This window comes from Bos grunniens, chromosome 25, assembly GCF_055505025.1.
Source record: "Bos grunniens cultivar Pamir isolate PY7600 chromosome 25, Bosgru_T2T1.0, whole genome shotgun sequence".
NCBI classification, from domain to species: Eukaryota; Metazoa; Chordata; class Mammalia; order Artiodactyla; family Bovidae; genus Bos; species Bos grunniens.
Genome location: NC_141189.1, coordinates 9,705,256 through 9,728,606, shown reverse-complemented (window position 1 = coordinate 9,728,606; position 23,351 = coordinate 9,705,256). Strand labels below are relative to the sequence as shown.

At 53.2% G+C, this 23,351-nt stretch overlaps 1 protein-coding gene across 2 annotated transcripts in view; it reads right to left on the bottom strand.

Moving 5' to 3' along the window:
• CLIP2 (CAP-Gly domain containing linker protein 2) overlaps nucleotides 1-23,351 on the bottom strand; it is a 75,158-nt gene that overhangs the window by 27,399 nt on the left and 24,408 nt on the right. For both annotated transcript variants that reach the window (XM_086374587.1, XM_086374586.1), the window contains exons 3-7: nucleotides 7,998-8,548; nucleotides 4,206-4,330; nucleotides 2,523-2,736; nucleotides 1,295-1,492; nucleotides 63-166 (exon numbers count right to left, since the gene is read on the bottom strand). In XM_086374587.1, the coding sequence (XP_086230713.1) occupies nucleotides 63-166; nucleotides 1,295-1,492; nucleotides 2,523-2,736; nucleotides 4,206-4,330; nucleotides 7,998-8,548 (1,192 nt within the window). The remainder of the gene's footprint in view (nucleotides 1-62; nucleotides 167-1,294; nucleotides 1,493-2,522; nucleotides 2,737-4,205; nucleotides 4,331-7,997; nucleotides 8,549-23,351) is intronic.

The following is a 23,351-nucleotide window of genomic DNA, read 5'->3' as shown; positions in this document are numbered from 1 at the left end:
GAGCCATCCTCAGCGAGGCTCTGGGAGTGTCCCCCCGGGACGGGGCCCGGGGCGGCACGCACCTCCTCTCCTCCTCCAGCTGGTTGGACAGGTCCACCTTCTCTTTCCTCACGCTTTCCACCAGGAGCCGGGCCCTCTGCAGCTTTTCTTCTGCTTCTGCAACATACTGGGCCCCGAGCGGAGGGCCCGGACAGGGTCGGCCTCTTCCCGGAGGACTGGGAGTCGGGGTGGGGAGGGATGGGGAGCGGCAGGGGAGATGCGAGGAGGCAGGCCTGGGATCCCAGCCATCCTTACTCCCCCTCCAGCCCATTCAGGCAGGAACTGTGGGTCTAGATGTGAGGGAAGAGGGCCAGCCTCACCCAGCAGGAATCTCAGGTCCACCTGCCCCCTCCCTCCGCCCTTGAGGGCCTATAAGACCTTCTGTCTTGTGAATGCCCCTGTCACAGCACATACGTGAGCTTGGCCTTAATAATTCCAGAGCCCAAGGGAAGAGGGAGCCGGGCTCCAAATGGGGACAGGGGCCCAGGAGGGAGCTCCCAGGTAGGGGACAAGCGCCAGGGAAGAAGAGACACGTGACGGCGGCAGAATCGAGGTGATGGGTGACACCTTCCTTCCCTGAAACCCAGCCCAGGAATCTGCTCAGAAACATGATCTGAAATGTGGACATCTGTACCTCCAAGAAAATTTAGTATTAGAAATTATTTAGAAAAAGTGAGGAACTGGAAAACCACGTGAACACCAGCAGGGAACAGGCCACGTGGGTAAGGACACAGCCTGTGATAGATGGCAATGCAGCCATTCAAACAGGGAAGACTTTTCCATGACCTAGAAATAATGCTCGGGCTGTGTGTGTCAGTCGCTTCAGTCGGGTCCGACTCTTTGCGACTCCACGGACTGTAGCCCGCCAGGCTCCTCTGGCCTTGGGATTCTCCAGGCAAGAATACTGGAGTGGGTTGCCATGCCCTTCTCCAGGGGATCTTGCTGAGCCTGGGATCGATCCCCGGTCTCCCACATTGCAGGCGGATTCTTTACCGTCTGAGCCACCAGGGAAGCCCTGCTCACGCTATGGGAAGTAAGGAAAAGCAGGATACGAAGTCTGTACCCAGGTTCTGGAGGAATGTGGGCCTGCCACTGGAAGGAAAATCACCAGGAGGACAGGGGAGGTTGGTAAACCGCATCTCAGTGTCTTTTGCACACCCCGAGTTCTCTCTAATCATGAGGGATGGACAAGGCTGGCCCGAGGAGGCCGCTGGTACCCCGCTGGGGACCCCACCGCCCCAGCCCACCCACCCACCTGCTCGTGCTGCGCCTTGAGCAGGGCGATCTCCTTCTCCACCTCGCAGATGTGGCTCGTGGCCTTGGCCACCTCAGCCCGCTCCAGGTCCCGTTCAGCCAGCAGCTGCTCTATGTGCTGCTGCTTCTCCTTCAGCGCCTCCTGCAAGGCCGTGGTGCCCGAGATCTTGCGGGCGTAGCGCGAGGAGGTCTCAGTGAGCTGCAGAGAGGCGCCGGAGCAGGCGGGACTCAGGGGTGTGGAGCTCCATCCAGACAACCCCCAGTTACCCCACAGGTTGCGGGGGCATGGGGCCCAAGTGCCTGGACTCTAGGGTCCAGCTCCTCCCCTTCCTAGGGCCCTAGACACTCTGCCTACTTATGTGGAAGGAATCGTGACGTTTGAGATCCAGGGAACTCCCCGCTCCCAGGCAAGTTACAGCCCCTGGGGGTCCTCCCCACCTCATGGCGGGGTTCCTCACCTAGGCCACCTTCTCCTGGATTAGGAGGAAGCCTGTGTAGACAGAGCTCTGCACGGCAACCTCACCTTCTCTCCTCACCCCAGGTGAGCTATCGGCCTTCCTAAACTGCTTGCCCTCCACCCGTATTACCTGCTCTGCATTTGTATGACCTTCTTTAATTCCTAAGAAAGGGTTTTAGACTAGTGACACCTCAGTAATAGAAAAATAACAATAAATGTAAATGGGTCAATTTCTCTGTTACAAAAGTGTACACTTTCTTTTTAAAAATTATTTCTTTGTTGGTGGTGCTGGTTGTGGTACCTGGACACTTGGTTGCTGCACATGGGCTTTCTCTAGTTGTGGTGAGTCGGGGGCTACTCTCTAGCTGTGGCCTGTGGGCTCAGTGGTTATGGCTCACGGATTTAATTGCCCTGTGACCTGTGGGATCTTAGTTCCCAGACCAAGGATTGAACCCACGTCCCCTGCATTGGCAGGCAGGTTCTTAACCACTGGTCCACCAGGGAAATCCTTACACTTTCATCTTTGTTCAAAAACTCCAAACTTCTACCTTAGCACCTGAAATGTATATTTCAGTTTAAGAGCCTAAGTTACCAAGTTTCCATGTTGTTTTGTAGAAACTTCTATTAAATATTTAAAGAAAAAAAAAAAACCCTCAAAACTGACAGATGCCTGGAGCCAGAGGAAGTCAGAGGACACCTGAATCTCTACGGCCCCACCCTCCACATCCCCATATACACACCAGGGTAGCCCTCCCCAGTCCGCCATCCTCACCAGGCCACTGCGGCTGGGCCGGCCACCCACGGAGGAGGCCACGGAGCTGACAGAGCTGATGGAGGAGCTGCTGGGACTGTGGGTCAGCGCCGACACACCCATGGCCATACGCTTGGTCTTCTTGGCCTTGGCTGGGCTGGTGGACGGGAAGCCGATGCGGATCACCTTGTGGATGGGTGCAAAGAGACCAAACTTGGGTGGGCACTGGAAGTACCTGGAGGGGCAGGAGAGACCACACTGCCATTACTTCCCCACAGCCTGGAGCCTGGCCTGCCTTCCCCACCTTTTCAGAGCCCAGCAAAGACAGAGAGGTTCCTCCTTGGGGACCCATCACCCGTACCCTAAGATCAATAGACAGGACTCCCAGAAAAGGAACAGAGGTGAGCAGGGTATGCTATTCTGCACAGCCATTGGACATATTTCTGGGGAATGGGGGAATAACAATCAATGAACCCCTGCTCTATGTCAGTCCCTTTTCATAAATGCTCATTTCAATCCCCCAACCACTCTATTGTAATCCAGTTTTCACAAATGAGACGTGGGCTCAAAGAGGTTAAGGAACTTGCCAGAGTCACACAGCTGGTTAAATGGCAAAGTTGAGAGTGGATCCAGTGGACGCCAAAGTCCTCAATGTTTTGGCTCCACTCACACACCAGAGGCCCCCAGCCACATCTGCAGCCTTATTTTCACGGCTGCCCCTGGACCACCCCCAGAGCCAAGGCTCTCTGCCCATGGAGCTCCCTGCATGGAGAAGCAGAAATGGGAAGGAAGCACCTTAGGGGTCAGGTAGGGGATGCTGACCAACCTTCCTCTGAATTCTGAATGCAAGAGTAAGTTGAGAGAAACATTCGCCTTGAAAACAGGAAGGCAAATGTTGTCATGGAAACTGGAGCATCTTCTCTCAAAACCTCTCTGGCAGCTGATTCCACACGGGACCGGGAACTAGTCCTGCACAGTTTCCGGCTCACCATGAAACTGCCACACCATCCCGCCACTTCCTGCATTCAGGTCTTTGTTCAGGCTGACCCCCAGCCTAGCAGACCTTCCTTCTCAGAGCTGTCCCAGCCTCACTTGGAGCACAGAATCCAGCCCAGGGATAAAAACAGGCTCGCGGGCCACCTCCCCTTAGCCCCACACCCGTGACACTGCTCACTCATCACATCACCCTTCCCATCCCCAATGGGCCCAGGAACAGCCTTAGACCCTGTCGATCGAGAATTCCTGACAGTCAATTCCCTTTCATGAGAGATGCTGAGAAACCTGGGACCTAGCTGTGAGCCTAACCTTGACTGTAGAGCACCAAGCACTGATTATTTCCTGCGTCCCCCAGGGCACCTCCCAGAAGGCAGGGACCACTGCCTCTCCTTTTCTGGTACTCCCACTGCACTTAGCCAAGGTGGCATGGGGAAAGGGACACAGGGACAGATGACTCTCCTAGCACTTGCTCGTGACTCTGCGTGATCTTGAGAAATGACCTCTCTGGCCTTGGTTATCTCATCTGTGAAATGGGAGTGACAGTCCCACCACCTGTTTCCATGAGCTGCTATGGCAGCACCTATACATGGTATCAGGCACAGACACCAGATGCTCAACACTGGCATCCTTAGATGCCCCAACCCGTCCCCTGCACCCATCCCAGAAGAGGACGCCCCTCTTCTCCTGCCCAGGGGAAGCCCACCATACCTGGTGCCCGCCACCGCCCCATCGTTCTTCCCAAGGGGCTCGTCCAGTTCCACGCCACACCACTCGCCCTTGGCAAAGTCTGTCTCCCCCACATACCGCACCACGCCAGTCTTCGTCCCACCAACCTGTTGGCACACAGAGAGACTCGGGTCCAGAGGATGCAGTGGGAAGAGCAGAGATGGCACAGGTACCCAGGCGCCCAGGCTCATCCCACCCCTTCCTTCCAGTATGCAAGGTTTAGGAGAGATGGAGGGAGCTCAAGGACAGCAGGGAGGGATACGGGTATAACCAGCGCTTCCCCAGGCTGTCCTGGGCGAGAGCTCTGGAGTCAGAAAGACAGACTTGTATTCAAACGCTGCCACTTACAAGCTGTGTGAGCTTGGGCCAGTTACCTAACCTCTCTGAGCTTTAGCCCTGCTTCATCTGTCAAAAGGGCTCTGGTGAGGATTAAGTACTGTTTGTGCAGTGTCTGGTACATACAAGAGCTCAATAAATGTTATCCTTAAAAAATGGCTTGAATGGGGGTTGCCAGGAGCTGGGTGGAAGGGGAAATGGGGTTATTGTTTAATGGGAATGAGTTTCAGTTTCACAAGATAAAAGAGATCTGTTGTACTACAACAACATGAATCTATTAACGTCACTGAATTGTACTCAAAAATGGTTAAGAAGGTAAATGTTATGTGTATTTTATTTTTTTTATTTTTAAATTAATTTTTACTGGAGTACAGCTGCTTTTCAATGTGGTGTTAATTTCTGCTGTACAGCAAAGTGAGTCAGCTATACACATACATATATCTCCTCTGTTTTGGATTTCCTCCCCATTTAGGTCAGCACAGAGCACTGAGTAGAGTTCCCTGTGCTGCACAGTAGGGTCTCAGTTTTCGATTTCATACATAGCAATGTATAGTGTATATGTCAACCCCGATCTCCCAGTTCATCCCACCTGCCTGTTATGTGTATTTTACCACAGTTAAAAAAACTCATAGACCAGGCCAGTAATCCGGAATATTACCGTAAAAAATGGTTTAAAAAACTTTTAGTTAAGTTTACATATATACATAACGGGGCTTCCCTGGTGGCTCAGAGGGTAAAGACTCTGCCTGCAATGTGAGAGACCTGGGTTCGATCCCTGGGTGGGGAAGATCCCCCGGAGAAGGAAATAGCAACCTACCCCAGTATTCTTGGCTGGGAAATCCCATGGACAGAGGAGCCTGGTGAGCTACAGTTCATGGGGTCACAAAGAGTTGGACACGACTGAGCGACTAACACACACGTATACATAAAGAGTCAAATACTTTCAAAGCCTTAAAAAGCTCCAGGAATTTCTCCACCTCTCTCTCCCCAGAAACACTTTAACTCTTTATGATGAAGTTTTTGGTGTTGACTGCATATTTCTAGTTGACATGCTTATGTTGCTACTTGTCAATTTTTCAGTTTGGGGTGATATCCATTGACTTCCCATCAAGGAAGGGGAGGCTGAACCCACCCCTACTGGCTCTCCACTCTTCCCACACATCAACGGCTTCATTTGATCAGACTCCAGGCTGACGGTGCTGGGACTTAGGTAAACACTAGTCACAGACACGGATGGGTGGATACAGAAACTTTTCCTTCCCATGACCAATTTTCTCTACAGATAACAACTGTCTTCTATGATTGTTTGTTAGGTTTTCACACTAGGTTAACCCCAAACTCTCTCAGCCCTCTAAAATCTCCTGCCAAGATGTGTAGAGCCATTGAAAACCCTATCAGATTCTTTCTGGAGGAGACTCTCCTGCAGCTGGGAGTCCCTCTGCTGCGTGGCCACCACTCCAGGGCCAGCTGGCACCATCGCCCTGAGGAGTCCCTCTTCTTCCCTCCTGGGCTGGATTTCCCATTTCTTGGATGCAATATCTTCTGTTTTCTTGGTTTATTCACTTATTTTGGTAGAGCCTTCCACTGCTTTCTAAGAAGAGGTGCAAGAGGAAATAAAATATTTGAGCCTTTGCCTATCTGAAAAAAAAATTTGCAGGATCTTAGTTCCTTGACCAGGGGTTGAAACCAGGCCAAGCCAGTGAAAGCACCAAATCTTAACCATTAGGCCGCCAGAGAAGTCCTGAGTTGCGAAGTTTAGAATTCACATCTTCAATGTGTCTGGTGCATAGCTGGTCCTTAAGAAATGGTGGGAATGAAGTGAGTTCTAATCATGGAGCTGGTTCCTTTGAGGGTACACACCTGAGGCATACTTAGGGGTGTCAGAGAAGGTAACCTTTAGAAAGTCCTATTTTGGTTCACATAAATATGGTAGGGGCTTCCCTGGTGGCTCAGATGGCAAAGAATCTGCCTGCAACGCAGGAAGTCCCAGGTTTGATCCTTGGGTCAGGAAGATCCCCTGGAGAAGGGAACGGCTACCCACTCCAGCATTCTTGCCTGGAGAATTTCATGGACAGAGCCTGGTGAGCTACAGTCTATGGAGCCGCATAACACCCAGACATAACTGGGCGACTAACACAAACGTGGTAGATAAGCACACACATTTATTTTCAGCCTTTCTTCAATTTGCACTAGAAAGACAGTGAAGCGACTTTTTTTTAAAGGTATTAAGCTCTCAAAGGCAAAGAGAACAGGAGAAAAGATGGTAAGACACAGAGCTGGAAAACCCAGGGCAACCAGGTCCACAGGCAGCTGCAGGGAAAGCAGAAAAGCAATCAATGTTTCTCTCAGAAGCCACCTGAGGCAGATCCTTTTATAATTATGGGATGATCTTTATATGTATATATATATATATATATATTTTTTTTTTTTTTTGGACCACGTCATGCGGCTTGCAGGATCTTAGTTCTCCAAACAGGGATCAAACCGGGGCCCTCGGCAGTGAAAGAGTGACGTCCCAATCACTGGATTGCCTGGGAATTCCCAAAAAATATATGACACGTACCCCCCATTACAGTATCTTACAGAATAGTTTTGCTGCCCTAAAAATTCTCTGTGTTCCCCAAAGACCTCGAATAGCCAAAGCAATCTTGAGAAAGAAAAACGAAGCTGGAGGAAATCAGGTTCCCTGACTTCAGACTATGACAAAGTTATACTAATCTAGACAATACGGTAGTGGCACAAAACAGAAATATAGATCCATAGAACATGATAGAAAGCCCAGAGATAAACCCACGCATCTGTGGTCATCTAATCTACGATAAAGGAAGCAAGAATGTACAATGGAGAGAGGGCAGTCTTCAATAAGTGGTGCTGGGAAAACTGAACAGCTACATGTAAAAGAACGAAATTAGAACACTCCCTAACACCAATCACAAAGATAAACTCAAACTGGATTACTAATGTAAGGTTGGACACTATAAAATTCTTAAAGGAAAACACAGGCAGAACACTTTTTGACATAAATCACAGCAAGATCTTTTTTGATCCACCTTCTAGAACAACAGAAAAATAAATAAATAAATAAACAAATGGGATCTAATTAAACTTACAAGCTTTTGCACAGCAAAGGAAACCATAAACAAAATGAAAAGACAATCCACAGAATGTAAATTGTACAACTATTATAGAGAACCCTATGGAGGCTCCTTAAAAAACTAGCTACAGGCCCAGAAAGGTTAAGACACTTGCCCAGGGTCACACAGCAACAGTCTCCAGGGCCCCCACTTCCCTTGTCTTGCTCGTCCCTCTGTGGTTCTGACCAGGTGTGGGTGCCCCAGCATGAATCCCACCCGAGCCCCGAGGGTCCCGGTCCCTGCCCAGGGCGGGGACTCCAGCTCGCCCACGTGGGGTGGGGTGGGGGTGGGGGCAGGGACTCACCAGCACGCGGTCTCCGAGGCGCAGGTCCTTGTCGCCGCGTTTCACAGAGCCACTGTCCGAGAGGTTGGAGCCGGACTCGTTGCCGGTCTTGACCGAGCTGTTGAGGACGCTCTCCCGCAGGGGGATGACGCGGCTGGTGAGCGGCGGCGTGGCGGTGCCCGAGTGCAGCGACAAGTTCTGGGCGGTCAGCGACTCGACCGAGTGGGCGTCGCTGCCCGAGCCCTCGGCCGCGGGCTGCCGCGTGAGCTTGGAGGGCCGCGTGAAGATGCCCTGCAGGGCCGGGCACTCGAAGTAGCGCACGCCGCCCACCGCGCCGTCGTTCTTGCCCACCGGCTCGTCCAGCACCACGCCCGCCCACTGGCCCGGCGCGAACTGCGTCTCCCCCAGGTATTGCACCACGCCCGGCTTCACGCCGTTCACCCACACGCGCTCGCCCACCACGAAGTCCCCGGCGAACTCGTCGCCCACCTCGGCCGCCTTGGCGCCGGGCTTCTCGGGGGCAGCGGGGGCCGCAGCCGGGGGGCCCGAAGCCTGCTTGTGCAGGGGGGAGCCTGTGGAGACAGGACAGAAGTGGTGGTTAGGGCTCGGGTCCAGGGAGGGGGTGGGGGGCTGGACCCTCGGCGGCCCCCCAGAGCGCGGTCTGGGAGGGGGCTGGTGCCAGCTGACGGATGGGTAAACTGAGGCAGGTGAGGCTGGGAGTGGGGCTTGAGGCGGGTCTCATGGCTCCTGGGCCGTGTGGGTATCCCCTCCTCTGCCAACCCCTCTGGAAGATTCTAGGGATGGAAAGCTCAGGACAGTGCCTCCTCAGAAGGCTTTCCACCCCAAATAAATAAGTAAATAAATAGAGTTATAGGGAGTTCCCTGGTGTCCTAGTGGTTAGGATTATGGCCTTTCACTGACAGGGCCCAGGTTCAGTCCCTGGTGGGGAAACAGATCCTACAAGCCCCACGGTGTGGTCCCCCAGCCAAAAAAAAGTTACAGAGGACTTCTCTGGTGGCCCAGTGATTAAGACTTCGCCTTCCAATGCAGGAGGTGCAGGTTCTATCTCTGGTCAGAGAGCTAAGGTCTCACTTAGCTAAGTCACTTCAGCTGTTTCCAACTCTTTGTGACCCCATGGACTGTAGCCCGCCAGGCTCCTCTGTCCACGGGCTTCTCCACGCAAGAATATGGAGTGGGTTGTCCGTGCCCTCCTCCAGGGGATCTACCCAACCCAGGGATCAAACCTGCATCTCACATCTCCTGCACTGGCAGGCAGGTTTTTCACCACTAGGGCCACTTGGGAAGTCCTAAGATCCCCCACACTCTGTGCTCAAAAAACCAAAACATGAAATACAAGAGCAGCAATATTGCAAAAAATTCAATAAAGACTTTAAAATGGTTCACATAAAAAATATTTCAAAATTTTAAAATTTTAGAAAATTAAAAAAAAAAAAAAAAGACTTTCCACTGCTCGGGGTCACTCAAAACTGAGGGCAGAATGAACCCATGATGGACGGTTACAGGCTGCTACTTCCTCACCCTGGTGGGCTCAGGCCCTCAGCTGTTAATCTGAGACCACCCATGGCCCCATGTAGGACTCAGATCTTGTCGGGGGGATCTCTATGCTCCCCACTTTCCTCCCCAGACAGTTCTGGGCTCCCAACTGTTCCTGGACAGCTAGCCACAGACATCTCAGGACAAGGAAGGAGCCAGTAAACCCTCTTACTCCACTCCTGTTATCTTCTCCTCCCCCCCCCACCCCCAAGCTGCAGCCCAAGCCTCAGGGTGCACAGACCAGGAAAAGAGGGGTTGAGGAGTATGGGAGGTGGAAGCAAGCACTTAACCTCATTCCTGGTCTGAACTTCAGGCTCTGTGGCCTAAACTGGGTGCCCTGATTTTGCCCTTCTTTAGAGAAAGAATGACCCTGAGGCTCAGGCATGGGCCTTGCCCAAGGCCACATAGCAGAAATGGGGATAAAAACCCTCGCTGGGGGGCCTGACTCCCAGGCCTGGGCTCAGATGTGCTATAAACTCAGAAAAAGAACAGAAGGGGGCCAACCTGCTTGTATTCGTATGCGTGCGTGCCAAGTCTCTTCAGTCGTGTCCGACTCTTTGTGACCCTATGGACTGTAGCCTACCAGGCTCCTCTGACCATGGGATTCTCCAGGCAAGAATACTGGAGTGGGTTGCCATACCCTCCTCCCGGGGATCTTCCCGACCCAGGGATGGAACCTGCATCTCATGTCTCCTGCCTTGGCAGGCTTGGTCACTCACAAAAGGACAGAGCAGAGCTCAAACCCACCATGCTTTGTGCATGTCTGGCTCCTGGGTTGCATGCAGGGCCCCATGTGCAAGTGTTTGGAAAGCCTGCCCAGTTAAACCTCAAGGTTCAGAGGCTGTTCCTCCTTCCTGCCAGACAAAGTATCAGGCAGGGAAAGACTCATCCTTTTTCTCTTCTACTCCAGAAGCTGATGCGGTTGTCAAACAGAGATGGGGACAGAAGGCAAGCAGACACTGCCATGCCCCTATCAGAGATGCTTGTGTTTCTGGATCTTTCCACAGGCAGCCAGTACAGGGGTCACAGGGGCAGCAGCTCTGCCAGCATCCTCCCGGTACCCAAGGTCAAGGAGGCCAGGGCCATAGGCCTGGCTACATGCTATCTTAAGGCTGGAAGGACAGAGCTCCTGGAGGATGAGGAAGTCACAAACTCCACGGCAGGACGCACATACGAGGCCAAGCAGGCAGGGATCCGTCTGGGGCACTAGTAGTGGTGGGAAAGCATGTGACCACCCAGAGCCTAGGCAGCCAGAACGGGGGTCTTAAGTGAGGGGCAAGGGGCTCCCTTTCAGCTGTGAGCTGGGCTCCCGGGAAATCTGTGAGCTTTGCTAGTGACCTTGATGAACAGCCACAGTGACTGTACCCATGAACGGATGCCCTGTGCTAAGGCGGACGTACAGTAGCTCATACGACCCTCACGGTCAACTGTGTGAAGTGATTTTGTGATCCCATTTTACAGATGAGGAAACTGAGGCTCAGAGACATCAGTTGCTTTATCTAGGGACCCAGGCAAGAGGCAGCAGAGCCAAGCTCCGACCAAAGGCCTCTGGCTCTTGGTGCAGGGCGCTTTCATTCATCCAACAAATGTGTACAAAACACTCACCACGCCAAGCCCCAAACTACAACCACCCTAATCTTGGACTCCCCTGCATGGACCCATTTCCTAGATTCTGGCCAAACCCTACAGTTCCCTTCGAACAGAGAACAGTCTCACCTTATACTCCTTCCTGGAGAGGGATGTGTCCTGTTTCCTGTGGGACCCTGGGTGGGTGGGTCCCCAAGGTTCTTCTCTCCCACCCCTGAGATCCCCAGAGGTAGAGGCCATGGTGGCTAAGGAAGCAGACTCTGGAGCCCCACCTCCATCTCCTCGCCTGGCCCCCATCACAGGGCTGCTGAGCAGTGATGCACAGAAAGCCTTAGGAAGGGTGCCTGGGCCACACCAGTGAGCAAGTGCCGACCATTCTTATTGCGATACGAATGACTGATACTCGAAAGGATTAGAAAAAATTAAAAATCACAAAAGGCCCAGAAGAAGGGCTTCCAGGGAGATTCTGGTGACCTTGGACCAATAGTTCTGCCTCACCCCACCCTCTGGAGCAGCCGACTTCATCCCACTGTTCCCCGCACCTGGGCCGAGCTCTGGGTCCCCAATTCTCATCTAGGACCATCCTGTTACCAGGAACTTCTGCTGGGATCACACCTGTATGGGGACTGGGAACCCCGCAAGTTCAGGTGGGTCCCTTCCTTAGGAAAAAAAAAATGCTGCCTCAAAAAGCAGTCATAGTGGGAGGAAGCCACAAATCAGATGGAGCTCCAACCGCAGGTCCTGCATAGCACTGCCCAAGTAGCCCATGGGTCATGCTAACAAGAGTTCAAGGTTATCATCATTAAAACAGCAGCTACCATTCATGGAGTGCTGACCCCATGCCCTTGATGGACTGGGTGCTTTTTATATTTTTATCTTGCAGATTAGGAAATGGAATTTACAAAACTTGCCCAGTTACCCAGGCCGGTGTATTAAAAAGCAGAGACATCACTTTGCCGACAAAGGTTCACCTAGTCAAAGCTATGGTTTTTCCAGTAGTCATGTATGGATGTGAGAGCTGGACCATAAAGAAGGCTGAGCACCAAAGAACTGATGCTTTCAAACGGTGGTGCTGGAGAAGACCCTTGAGAATCCCCTGGACAGCACAGGGGTAAACCAGTCTATCCTAAAGGAAATCAACCTTGAACATTCTTTGGAAGGACTGATGCTGAAGCTGAAGGTCCAATATTTTGGCCACCTGATGGGAAGAGCTGACTCATTGGAAAAGACCCCGATGCTGGGAAAAATTGAAGGCAGGAGAAGGAGGCGACAGACGATGAGATGATTGGATGACATCATCAACTCAATGGATGTGCGTTTGAACAATCTCTGGGAGATAGTGAAAGACAGGGAAGCCTGGCAGGCTGCAGTCCTCAGGGTCACAAAGAGTCAGACACCACAGAGTGACTGAACAACAACCCAGGCCTGAGCCGGGCCCAGCCGGTCTGGCTCAGAGCCCCCTGGTAAGGCAGGCCCCGCAGGGGCTCGGCAAGCATCTGTGCCTTTCCCATCTCCGCTTCCTGAACACTTCCTGGAGCAGAGGGGCTCTGTGATGTCTGCTTAACCTAACAGCCATGGCCCAGGTGAGAGCCTACCTGTTGTCTGTCCTGAGAACACAACTGGGACCCCCGGTCGAGGGGGACCCAGCGTGGCTATTCTTGGCCAGAAGCTGCCTACTCAGCTGTCCTCCCAGCTGTCCCAGCCCACGCAGACCCCCAGGTAATCTCCATTCTTCCTCAACCCCACCCCTTCCAGGGGTCACAGGCCCAGGGACCAGTTGTTTCAACAGCTGCTAAAATCCAGGAGCCGGGCAGCCGCACTTGGGTGTTCCGCTGCATTTTTCCTCTTTGGTGGCCCAGGCTGTCAGGCACAAACCTTCATCAAATCCTCCACTCACCCCGGGGCAGCTGGCAGCCGCCTGAGCTGAGGAAGGCATGGCACCCCATAGAGCCCCCTTCCCTCCAGGGAGCCATCCGTCACATGCTGGCTGGGCCTGACCAAGCCCCTTCTCAGGTGTGGGCCTTGGTTTCCCCATGGGACTATGAAGGGTGAGGTCAGAAATTGCTAGGGTTCTGGGAAGCATGGACATTCTACAAGCCTCACCTCTTCTCCCAGAGGAGCCGGCATGTCGTCAAAGACCTGGCTGATGGGTTGAGCCTCTGCGCCGGTTCTGGAAGCTCCTTGAAGGCAGGGCCTGGGCCTCCCTGCCCTCTTAATTCCCTCAGGGACCAGCAGCAAAGCCCCAAGAAAGCAAAGAGCAGCGACGGACCTAAACCTCACACTAGCAGCTGACCCTTCCCCAGACAGCAGGCACAAAGGAACTGACAGCTGGTTTCAAGTTCAAAGTAGAACTTTGATGAAAAGGGCTAAAGGATGTGATGTGGAGGGACAGCAGCTGGTGGTCTGGTCCAAGGTGGGGGGGAGGGGTTGCCCAGATGAGAGTGCCCTCGCCTTTTTCAGCAAAGTCTTTGGTCCCACCCTCCCCAGGAAGCCATTGCTGTTGTTGTCCAATCGCTCAGTCGTGTCCGACTCTTTGCAACCCCATGGAATGCAGCACACCAGGCTTTCCTGTCCTTCACTATCTCCCGGAGCTTGCTCAAAATCATGTCCATTGAGTCGATGATGCCATCCAACCATCTCATCCTCTGTCACCCCCTTCTCCTTCTGCCCTCAATCTTTCCCAGCACCAGGGTCTTTTCCAGTGAGTCGGCTCTTCCCATCAGGTGGCCAAAGTATTGGAGCTTCAGCTTCAGCATCAGTCCTTCCAGTGAATTCAGGGTTGATTTCTTTAGGATGGACTGGTTGGATCTCCTTGCTGTCCAAGGGACTCTCAAGAGCCTTCTCCAGCACACAGTTCGAGAGCATCAACTTTTCAGTGCTCAGCGTTCTTTATGGTCCAGTGGGCACAGGCATTTGTCACACCTGCTGAATCTCAGCCACCAGGTACCCCATTCGCTGAGCACCCAGTCAAATGCCAGCTCAGCCAGAGGGGTGGGGAACACCAGGACCTCAGCTATAACTCAGTGCCTGGCACTCAGTGTCTGGCACTGCCAGACCTCCTGGCTGGCAAGAAGGCACCAAGGGCATAGGGGCCTGGGGTTGGGGAGAGAGGCTCACTGTGAATGGGGGTGGAAGCACCTCCCTGAACCTCTGCCCCGAGAGTCACCTGTTCATTCCTTTACCTCCCCTGAGAAGCCTTCCGTGACTGCTTCACCTACAAGCCCACCTGCCCGCAGTACCCTTTACCTGCTTCATTCTTCTAGAGATCTATCCCATCTTCAAAAAGCTTATGTCTGTCTTCCAGACTTAAATGGAATCTCATAATGTGCTGTGTTTCTGCTCTAGCACCCAGGCCGGGATCCCATAGCAGGCCCTGAGTGCCAGCCACTCTGCACAGCCCGCACAGAACTGGGACCCACCCGGCTCTGTGCTGGGTGCATGGAACATTCACTTCCTGGGCTGCAGGGAGTCAGTCCAGGAATCTGAGGCTCCCTCCAGGCACCTTCCGGTTCACCTGGTCTCCCTCCCGCTTTTAGACCTCCCTGCTGCTACTGCTGCAGCTAAGTCACTTCAGTCGTGTCCGACTCTGAGACCCCATAGATGGCAGCCCACCAGGCTCCCCCGTTCCTGGGATTCTCCAGGCAAGAACACTGGAGTGGGTTGCCATTTCCTTCTCCAATGCATGAAAGTGAAAAGTGAAAGCGAAGTCGCTCAGTCGTGTCTGACTCTTCGCGACCCCATGGACTGCAGCCTACCAGGCTCCTCCATCCATGGGATTTTCCAGGCAAGAAGCAAACCTCCATCTCCCTTTGGTCTTCCCTAGGACCCACCTCCCCACCACCTCTCTCCTCTCCCCACACCAGCCCTCTGACAGAGGACAGAGGCCACGTGTGGCATGCACACCCTCCTGGCCCACAAAACACCTTCCTTCACCTCACCCCCTCCTGCTGTCGCCCATTCTCCTTCCCAGAAAACAAGCTTTTCTCTCTCTATTTAAATACTTATTACATGGATCACTCAGGTACACTGCAGAAAAAATTTTAAACATATAATATTTACTGATTTTTAAAAAGGACCTAGAGTTCCATGGACGGGGGAGCCTGGTGGGCTGCCGTCTATGGGGTCGCACAAAGTCGGACATGACTGAAGTGACTTACCAGCAGCAGCAGCAGCAGCAGAGTTCCATCATATAAACATAATCACAGTTAACATCCTGAGCTTTGTTTTTCTAGGCTTTGTCCCGTACACGTACGTGTGCGTGTGTGTGTACACAGTACTTAAAAGTTCAAAACACCAGCCAGGGTGTAGTTAGATACTTATTACTTGTAGACAGAGGAGGCTGGCGGGCTACAGTCCTCTGCTCTTCTTGCAGCGGGTGTTCTTCCATCCAGCAGCATCTAGAAGGGAGTGGTTCCATCCCCCGATAGGACTCTTGCTTCCTCATCCCTCTCTGACCCTCAGCTCCTGACCCCCACCCCTGCCTCCTGGCTCTGGAAACTTCTGCAAGGATGCCCTGTCCTCCTCATTCACTGCAGGAGACCCTTCCCGGCCTTGTGGTGCCTGGCCCTGCTGTCCACGCCCCTCTCAAGGCTCCCTGCTCCCATGACAGGACTGGGTCCCCTCTGCCTCCTCCACTCCAGCCCGATCCCAGTGGTCCTCTCCAATGGGGTGGTCTCCATCTATTTCTTTCCACATATATTCTGGCCAGTGGTGTGCTGGGAAAGGCTTAACTGATTCTCCAAGAGAAAATAATAGTAATATTGGGTTGGCCAAAAAGTTTATCCTGGTTTTTCCATAAGATGCTATAGAAAAAACCAAATGAACTTCTTGGCCAGCCCAATAATAATAATAGTAACCCGATTTTTAGTCTATGCCAATTCCCATAGTGTAAATTCTACCCCCGTGGTCCATCTCAAGATGCCAGTATGATGCCATTGAACACAGAGTTGGGAAGAGATTATATACCGTACTTCCAATATAGAGTAAACACCCTCAAAAACGGGCTTCCCCGCTGGCTCAGCAGTAAAGAATCTGCCTGCAATACAGGAGACGCAGAAAATGTGAGTTCGATCTCCAGGTCAAGAAGATCCTCTGGAGGAGGGCTGGCAACTCACTCTACTATTCTTGCTGGGAAAATACCATAGACAGAGGAGGCTGGCAGCTACTGTCCATGGGGTGGCAAAAAGTCAGATGCAATGAAGCGACTAAGCACGCGTGCAACCTCAAAAACACAGATGCTAAAAATCTTACTAGGAGTAAACAGTAGTATTTTACCAATAAAACAATAGTTGTATTAGTGGTATAAATTAGTGGTGTAAATGCTACTAGGAGTACTACTAGAAGTCATAAGTTTTGAATATTTATTACCTTAGTTTATAATAGAATGTGCTTAATTTTAAGTCCACACACAATCTGATTGTTTAAATAAGGGCTGTGAATCTGGCTTGCAAAATTCCTGACAATTTCACAATTGGTTCTCATGAGCCAGCCTGGGCCAGCGCCAGCACACCACTGGCCATGTCCCAGCCCACACCCTGGCTAGTGGCCCATCTGAGCCCCATCTAAATTCTCTAGACCCTGTGAATGAGAGACAGGAAGAGGAGACAGAGAAGGACAAAGCCCCTGGCCTGTCTCCAACGCTGGGAGCGGGTGGGCAGGAGGCGGGAGGCAGGAAAAATATTCCTCTTCTGCAGTCAGTACCTGGGAACCCTGCTCCGCACTGTGCTCCCCTGTAATCCAACCGTCTCAATCTAACCCTCTCCTGCGCCTTTAGCTGCTGTTTATATGCTGCCGTGTTTCTGCCTTTTTAAAAAAGATGTTAATCAATTCTCCTTGTGAAAGATCCAAGTGATGCGGACACAGCGGGGGAAGGAGAGGTGGGCCGAGTTGACAGAGTCGCATTGAAACATACACATTATCATATGTAAAATAGATAGCCCGTAGGAATTTGCTGTATGACACAGGGAGCTCAAACCTGGTGCTCTGCGACAACATAGAGGATGGGGTGGGAGGGAGATTCAAGAGGAAGGGGACACATGTATGCCTATGGCTGACTCATGTTAATGTATGGCAGAACCAACACAATCAGTCTAGTTCAGTCGCTCAGTCGTGTCCAACTCTTTGCAACCCCATGGACTGCAGCACTCCAACACAATACTGGAAAGCAATTATCTTCCAATTAAAAACAAATAAATTTTTTTAAAAAGATCCAAGTGACACAAAAAGATGGAGAATGGAAAAAAAAAAAAGATGGAGAATGAAGTTGGAGCTCAGTTGTTCTCCCCAGTCCAGATCCCCTCCCTGGCTGCCAGCCTGCCCTTCCAGCAGTTGCCTCCTCTTGGATGTCCTCCAGGACTTCACACTTGACATTCTGAACCACAGTGACCCCACCTCTGTCCTCCCTATCTCAGGAGTGCCCCCACCCACCCATTTTCTCAGGCCACTAACCCTCATTGCTCCTCCCCTTTCCCCCCACCTCTTCACTCCCAATCCAGTTATTCACCAAGACCTGGAAATTTCACAGAAGAAATAACTCCTAAATCCATACCTCCCTCAAGGGTCTCAGAGACCCCTTCTGAGATCAAGTCCTTGAGATTTCACACCTTGCCCAGCAAAGAAGCTTCCAGAAGGGTTTCCCAGCCTCCAGTCTCCAGCCCCCAGCTTCAGGCCCTCTTCCAGAGCCATCAGAGCAAGCTCCCTGAAGGCAAACCCACCACATCCTCATTCCCCCTGATTCACTTAACTTTCGATTTGGGGATCACTTTTTATGTTAACCTTTGGCTTTTATGAGAAGCCCACGTTTCTCGTTTAATAAAGTGAATAATGCACAATAAAAAACAGAATATTTGAGAAGGAAAATAATAAAATAGGGAATGTCATCTGCGGCCAATTCCCCAAGGAAATAATTTAGGAAAAAAAAAACTGACTCAGTGTCTTGTCATTCACAAAACAAAACCCCCCAAATAGTAAGCAGTTATATAAATTATGATCAAGTCTTGCAGATTATTAAGTACTCTTTAAAAATAATTTTTTTTTTAATTTTTCTTTCAAGTGACATGGGGAAGTGTTGATGATGTGATATTTGGTTAGAAAGGGTTCAAGAGGGTCCCAAGGCAAAGTACACGGGCATGAATATCTAGGTGTGGGGGAAATGGGAACAGGGAACAGGATAAAAAGGAATCAACTTAAAAAAAATCAAGAGAGGCCTTGGAGGGACCCACGGTGGCAATATGACGTGAACCAAGGGGCATGATGAAGTCAGCCCTCTGCTCATGAAGGCCAGAGGGGATAAAGCGTATCTGTACATGTCCCATGGGGCTCCCCAGGTAGTGCTAGTTGTAAAGAGCCCACCTGGCAATGCAGGAGACATAGTAAGGACACAGGTTCGATCCCCGGGTTGGGAAAACCCCCTGGAGGAAGGCATGGCAATTCACTCCAGTATTCTTGCCTGAAGAATCCCATGGACAGAATCCCTGGACAGAATTCCTGGCAGGCTATGGTCCATGGGGTCCCAGAGTCAGACATGACTAAAGCGACTTAACATACACATAAATATCCCACAGAACGTAGTTCCACACAGTGTTAATAGGTCTCATGAAAACAAATCCTTAATCTCAAAATTCAGACAAACTGAGAAGCAGGGGCTTAAGCAAAGTTAAGGTGACTTTGCTGCAAGACTTGTCAAAGCCTTTAATGTGCAAATGAGCAGTGTGATGACTTAGGAGGGGCAGTGAATAAGGTGACTACATGATTTATCATCCAAAGCCAGACACTGTGGAGAGAAAGCCAGTGCTATTAATACAGTATCATGCTAAGACTGCAAGCATAAACCAGGGCTGTCCCAGGCAGTACATGGTCACTCTGACCTAAAATTACAGCATTTTTCCTCTCTGTGTCACTTAAGGAAACCCTGCCTGCCTATCAGACCAGCTCCGGCACCACTCGTGGGCACTGCCACGGAGCTCCATTCTGCCTCGGTTTGCACAGCCTGCCACCCAAACTGCCAGGGTACACATCTGCACCACTCCACCCAGAACACTAGTCCTGGGAAGCAGGGTCCACACAGACCGCCTCTCCAGCCCCAGAGCCCCAGGACGGGGCTCAAATGCAGCCAGGCCAAGACCCTGACCTCCCCTCCGTGGTGAACCTGAAGTAACACACATCAATGCCCCACAAGCCCCACAGCAGCTTTCTGCTCCAAGACCCCTGCTCTCCCAGCAGGTTCTCAACACAAAGGTCGAAGGAAGGGATGGGGTCTCCAGAGCATTCCACAACAGCGCCAACTTTCCCCTTGCCTGCTCCACCTCCCATCAGCTCCTTGACAGCACCTGCCCATATCGTCTCTGGAGAGACCCCTCCCAATGCACCCTGACCAAGGCAGGGCCCACCCTCTGGCCACCACAGGCCCAATATCTCCCCTGCTATGCTGTCCCCAGCCATCCATCCCCCGAAGAAGGGACCCTCTACCAGCCCGCTAGGGGCGGGTCCCAGCCCTAGGGATCGCTCAGCATCCTTCCTGAGCCCAAGGGAACTCAGAAGCCCCCCTTCCATTCCCCTTACTCCCAAACCAGGTGGACAGAGCACCCACCCAGCAGACTCGGCTGGGGCCCCAGGGAGACAAAGACACGGGAGACTTACCCTGGAAAGAGCAGAGCCAGGTCCCCATGGAGAAGCCCTGCTATGGCCACGCCAGCCGCGGTGGGCGGGTGCTGGCAGCTGGGCCCCTGCCTGCCCCTCCCTGCTCTCACCACCCCCTGCCACCATTCCCAATCGATTCTGGGAGCATTAGGAGGCTGCCCTGCCCCCCGCCCGTCCACAGTCCAGCCACAGAAAAGCTCAGCTTGGCTTTCCCCATCCTGAGGGCATAAAAAAAGTTTAGGATGTGGTTAGGGGAGGAGAGCAAGAGCGTTGACCTTGAAGGGAGTGCGTGCCGCCCAGGGCAGCGCTGGCTCTGCACGAGCAAGGGCTGGAAGCTCCTGGTTCTGCCCAGGCTTGCACAGCATCTGGGACAAGTCAGTTAAAACGGGCATGATGCCACCTACCCTCCTAGGGGGGACTTCTCAGGTGGGACTAGTGATAAAGAATCTGCCTGCAATGGAGGAGATGCAGGAGACTTGGGTTCAATCCCTGGGTCAGGCAGATCCCCTGGAGGAGGGCAGGGCAACCCACTCCCGTATTCTTGCCGGGAGAATCCTGTGGACAGAGGAGCTTGGTGGGCTACAGTCCATGGGGTCACAGAGTGGGACACGACTGAAGCGACTGAGAGCGTGCGCGTGTGCACACACACACACACACACACACACACACCCTCCTCGGGAGCATGGGGACTGAGCTGAGAGACAGACCTCCAGGGTGGAGTGGAGGGGGGTCAGTGTCTAGGACCAGAGGCCAGCTGTGAAGCTCTGTGAATGCCTCATCCCAGGCATGGCTGGTGCTCATGTCCGAGCACCCACAGGGTGTGGGGGCACCCGGGCCCCAGCTCAATAAGCCAGACCTGAAAAGCTCTGTGCCCCTTGGGGGAGATCATAGAATAAGAGGTAGACCCTGTCCTGAGTGGGCACTCCTTGTATGAAGGGAATGCCCATGCACACCGGTCCTTGGTCTCCTGTCCCCGACGCTCCGAATGGAGAAAGGCCACAGGCCCACAGGTCACCCAGATCTCATCCTAATACAGACAGATGGCTCCTCCCACCCTGCCCACCAGCCCCAGGTCTGAGCAGAGCGTGGGACTGGACTCAGCACTCCAGCCATCCCAGCCGCCTTACCCCTGGTGGGGGGCAGTGGGTGCCGGCAGCCTGAACCAGTTTTGTTTTTTTTTAATTTCTTTCTTTCTTTATATTTTTTTAGCTGCACTGGATCCTCGTTGCTGCGCTCAGGCTTTCTCTAGTTGCGGCAAGTGGCTCCTCTCTAGCTGCAGTGCGCAGGCTTCTCACTGCAGTGGCTTCTCTTGTTGCGGAGCACGGGCTCTAGACAGCTTGGGCTTCAGTAGTTGTGGCGCATGGGCCTAGCCTCTCCACAGCACGTGGGATCTTCCCGGACCAGGGATCGAACCCGTGTCCCCTGCATTGGCAGACGGACTCTCAACCACAAGACCACCAGGGAGGTCCCCTGAGCCGGCTTTAGACGTGTCTCATGACCCCAGTCCTGCCTCTCTCTGGCCCTGTAACTCTGGGCAACTCAGCTGAGAGCTCGAAGCCTCAGTTTTGTCACCTTTAAAATGGACAGAAGAACAGTTCTTTTCACTGGCTAGTTAATGAGAAAGAGACGTGAAAAGCCACCTGCTGCTGGGCTGGCTTGTAACAAAGCAAGTGTCAAATGCCATCCCCGCCTAGATGGGACATCTCTGGGGCTGGACCACAGTGTGAGGGATGCAAGAGGGGAGAGACCCTCCAAGGACCCACCTGCCCCAGTTGGGGGCAAGGGCAGAAGACCTCAACAGTGGTTTGTGGTCTGTCCCTTCGCTCAGCCGCCCTTGAGTCTCCTCCAGGTCCCCGCGGCCAGTCCTTGTTCCAGAGGGACACACACGGCCCGGCCTGGCCTGGCCCCGACCTGAGGCTCAGAAGTGGACCCAGAAGGGCGAAGGGTCCTGTGCAAGCCCACCGTGGTCCCACCTTTCCCATGACGGCCCAGCAGCGTTGGGCCACCGAGGGCTGCTCCTGACCCACAGCGAGGACCGCCGCCAGCAGCATCTGGGGCCTGGAGGCCTGAAATCCCCCCATGTCTTCCTCAGGCCCAGGATAGAGCCCCAACCCCCAGGGAAGCCCGGGTTTCAGCACCCCATCTCCCTTCCAGTCCCGCTCTTAGCCTGGCCCACTCACAACCTTCCAAGGACCCCTCAACCTGCTCTCCATCCATTCTAGTCCTCAGAAACTTCAAGACTCAGAATCTTTGCTGGGGTGCCCTTTTCCTGACCTCTGAGTTGATGAGCGGCTTCCTGCTCATCAACTCAAATCTTCACAATCAGTGTCACCTCCTGAGTGAGGATCCCCCCCCCGGCCCCCGCCTGATCTGAAGCAGCCTCCAGGGGTTCCATCCCATCTGGCTGGGCTCCCCTGACCTCGAGGCCCACCCAGGCCTTGGTCCACCGGTGGGTCCCAGACTCCCATCCTGTGCACCAGCCCTGACCACCTCTGGGTCAGCTCCTGGTATGGGAGACCCCCTCCCACGTCCCCCTCCACCCCGGGCCATCCTCTCCCCATGTGTCACCACTCTGGGAACTGACACAGGCTGGGGTGGGCTGGGGCATCAATCCAGGCCTGGCCCTTGGCAGACCCTCTGCCCGGAGGCTGAGCTCATACTTTGGGAAGCTGCCACTGCCCTGATTCCCAGAGCAACTGCCCCCTCCAACCACCACCAGGCTCCAGCTTCTGCCAGACCCTCTCTCGGCGCCCCAGTGCCCACCCCCAGAGTCCCAGTGTCCCATGGGGACGGGCACCTCCAGCACCTTGGAGAGCTGATGGCCAGCTCCATGGTATGGGTGAGGGAGCCCACAGGCCAACAGGAGTTGGGGGCAGGCACCATCCTCCCCTGCTGCGGTCTCCCATCCCGGCTCTGCAGGGACTTGTTATGAGACCTGGAGCTGTGCCAAAAACGCCTCCCTTCCCCTCTCACAGGGTCCTTGCCCCGGCCAACTACTCCCTCCCCCAGCCCGGTGTCTGTGTCTCTCTGACCTGCAAAGGCAGGTGCCAGAGCAGGAAGGAGGGCGGCACCCAGCACAGCTGCCCCCTTTGGCCACCAGTATGTCCCTAAGTGGGGGGCGTGGCTCCTGATGGATCGGGCATTCAGGGAGTGGCACCCCCTCTCCCCAGAACAATCCCCCCTGCAGGGTTGGGGTCTAGGCAGACCACCCAGCCACCACCCTCAGGGGCTCCCAGACCAGGGTGACCAGGAGGCAACCAGCAGGCCCCACAGTGTGGTCCAATCCCCTTTCCTCCAGGGACCACAACGATGGAGCCGTTCAAGACAAGACGGCAAAGATGACACTGCCTTAGCAGGGGGCACGTGCCACAGAGGCAATGAAATGCCCAGCAGTCAGATGCTGGTTCGGATACAAACCATGCCTTAACTGCTTGAAACAACATGAGCAATAGCAAAGAAGACCAGAAGGAAATAGAGGACGATGGGTGGGGGGGTGTGATTAGGTTAAATGGAGGAGTAATGGGAGTTCCTTCTTTTATCATTCAGATCTTTCCGTAATGAGATTATGGATGGTTGAAAGGAAAAGAAATTACTCTC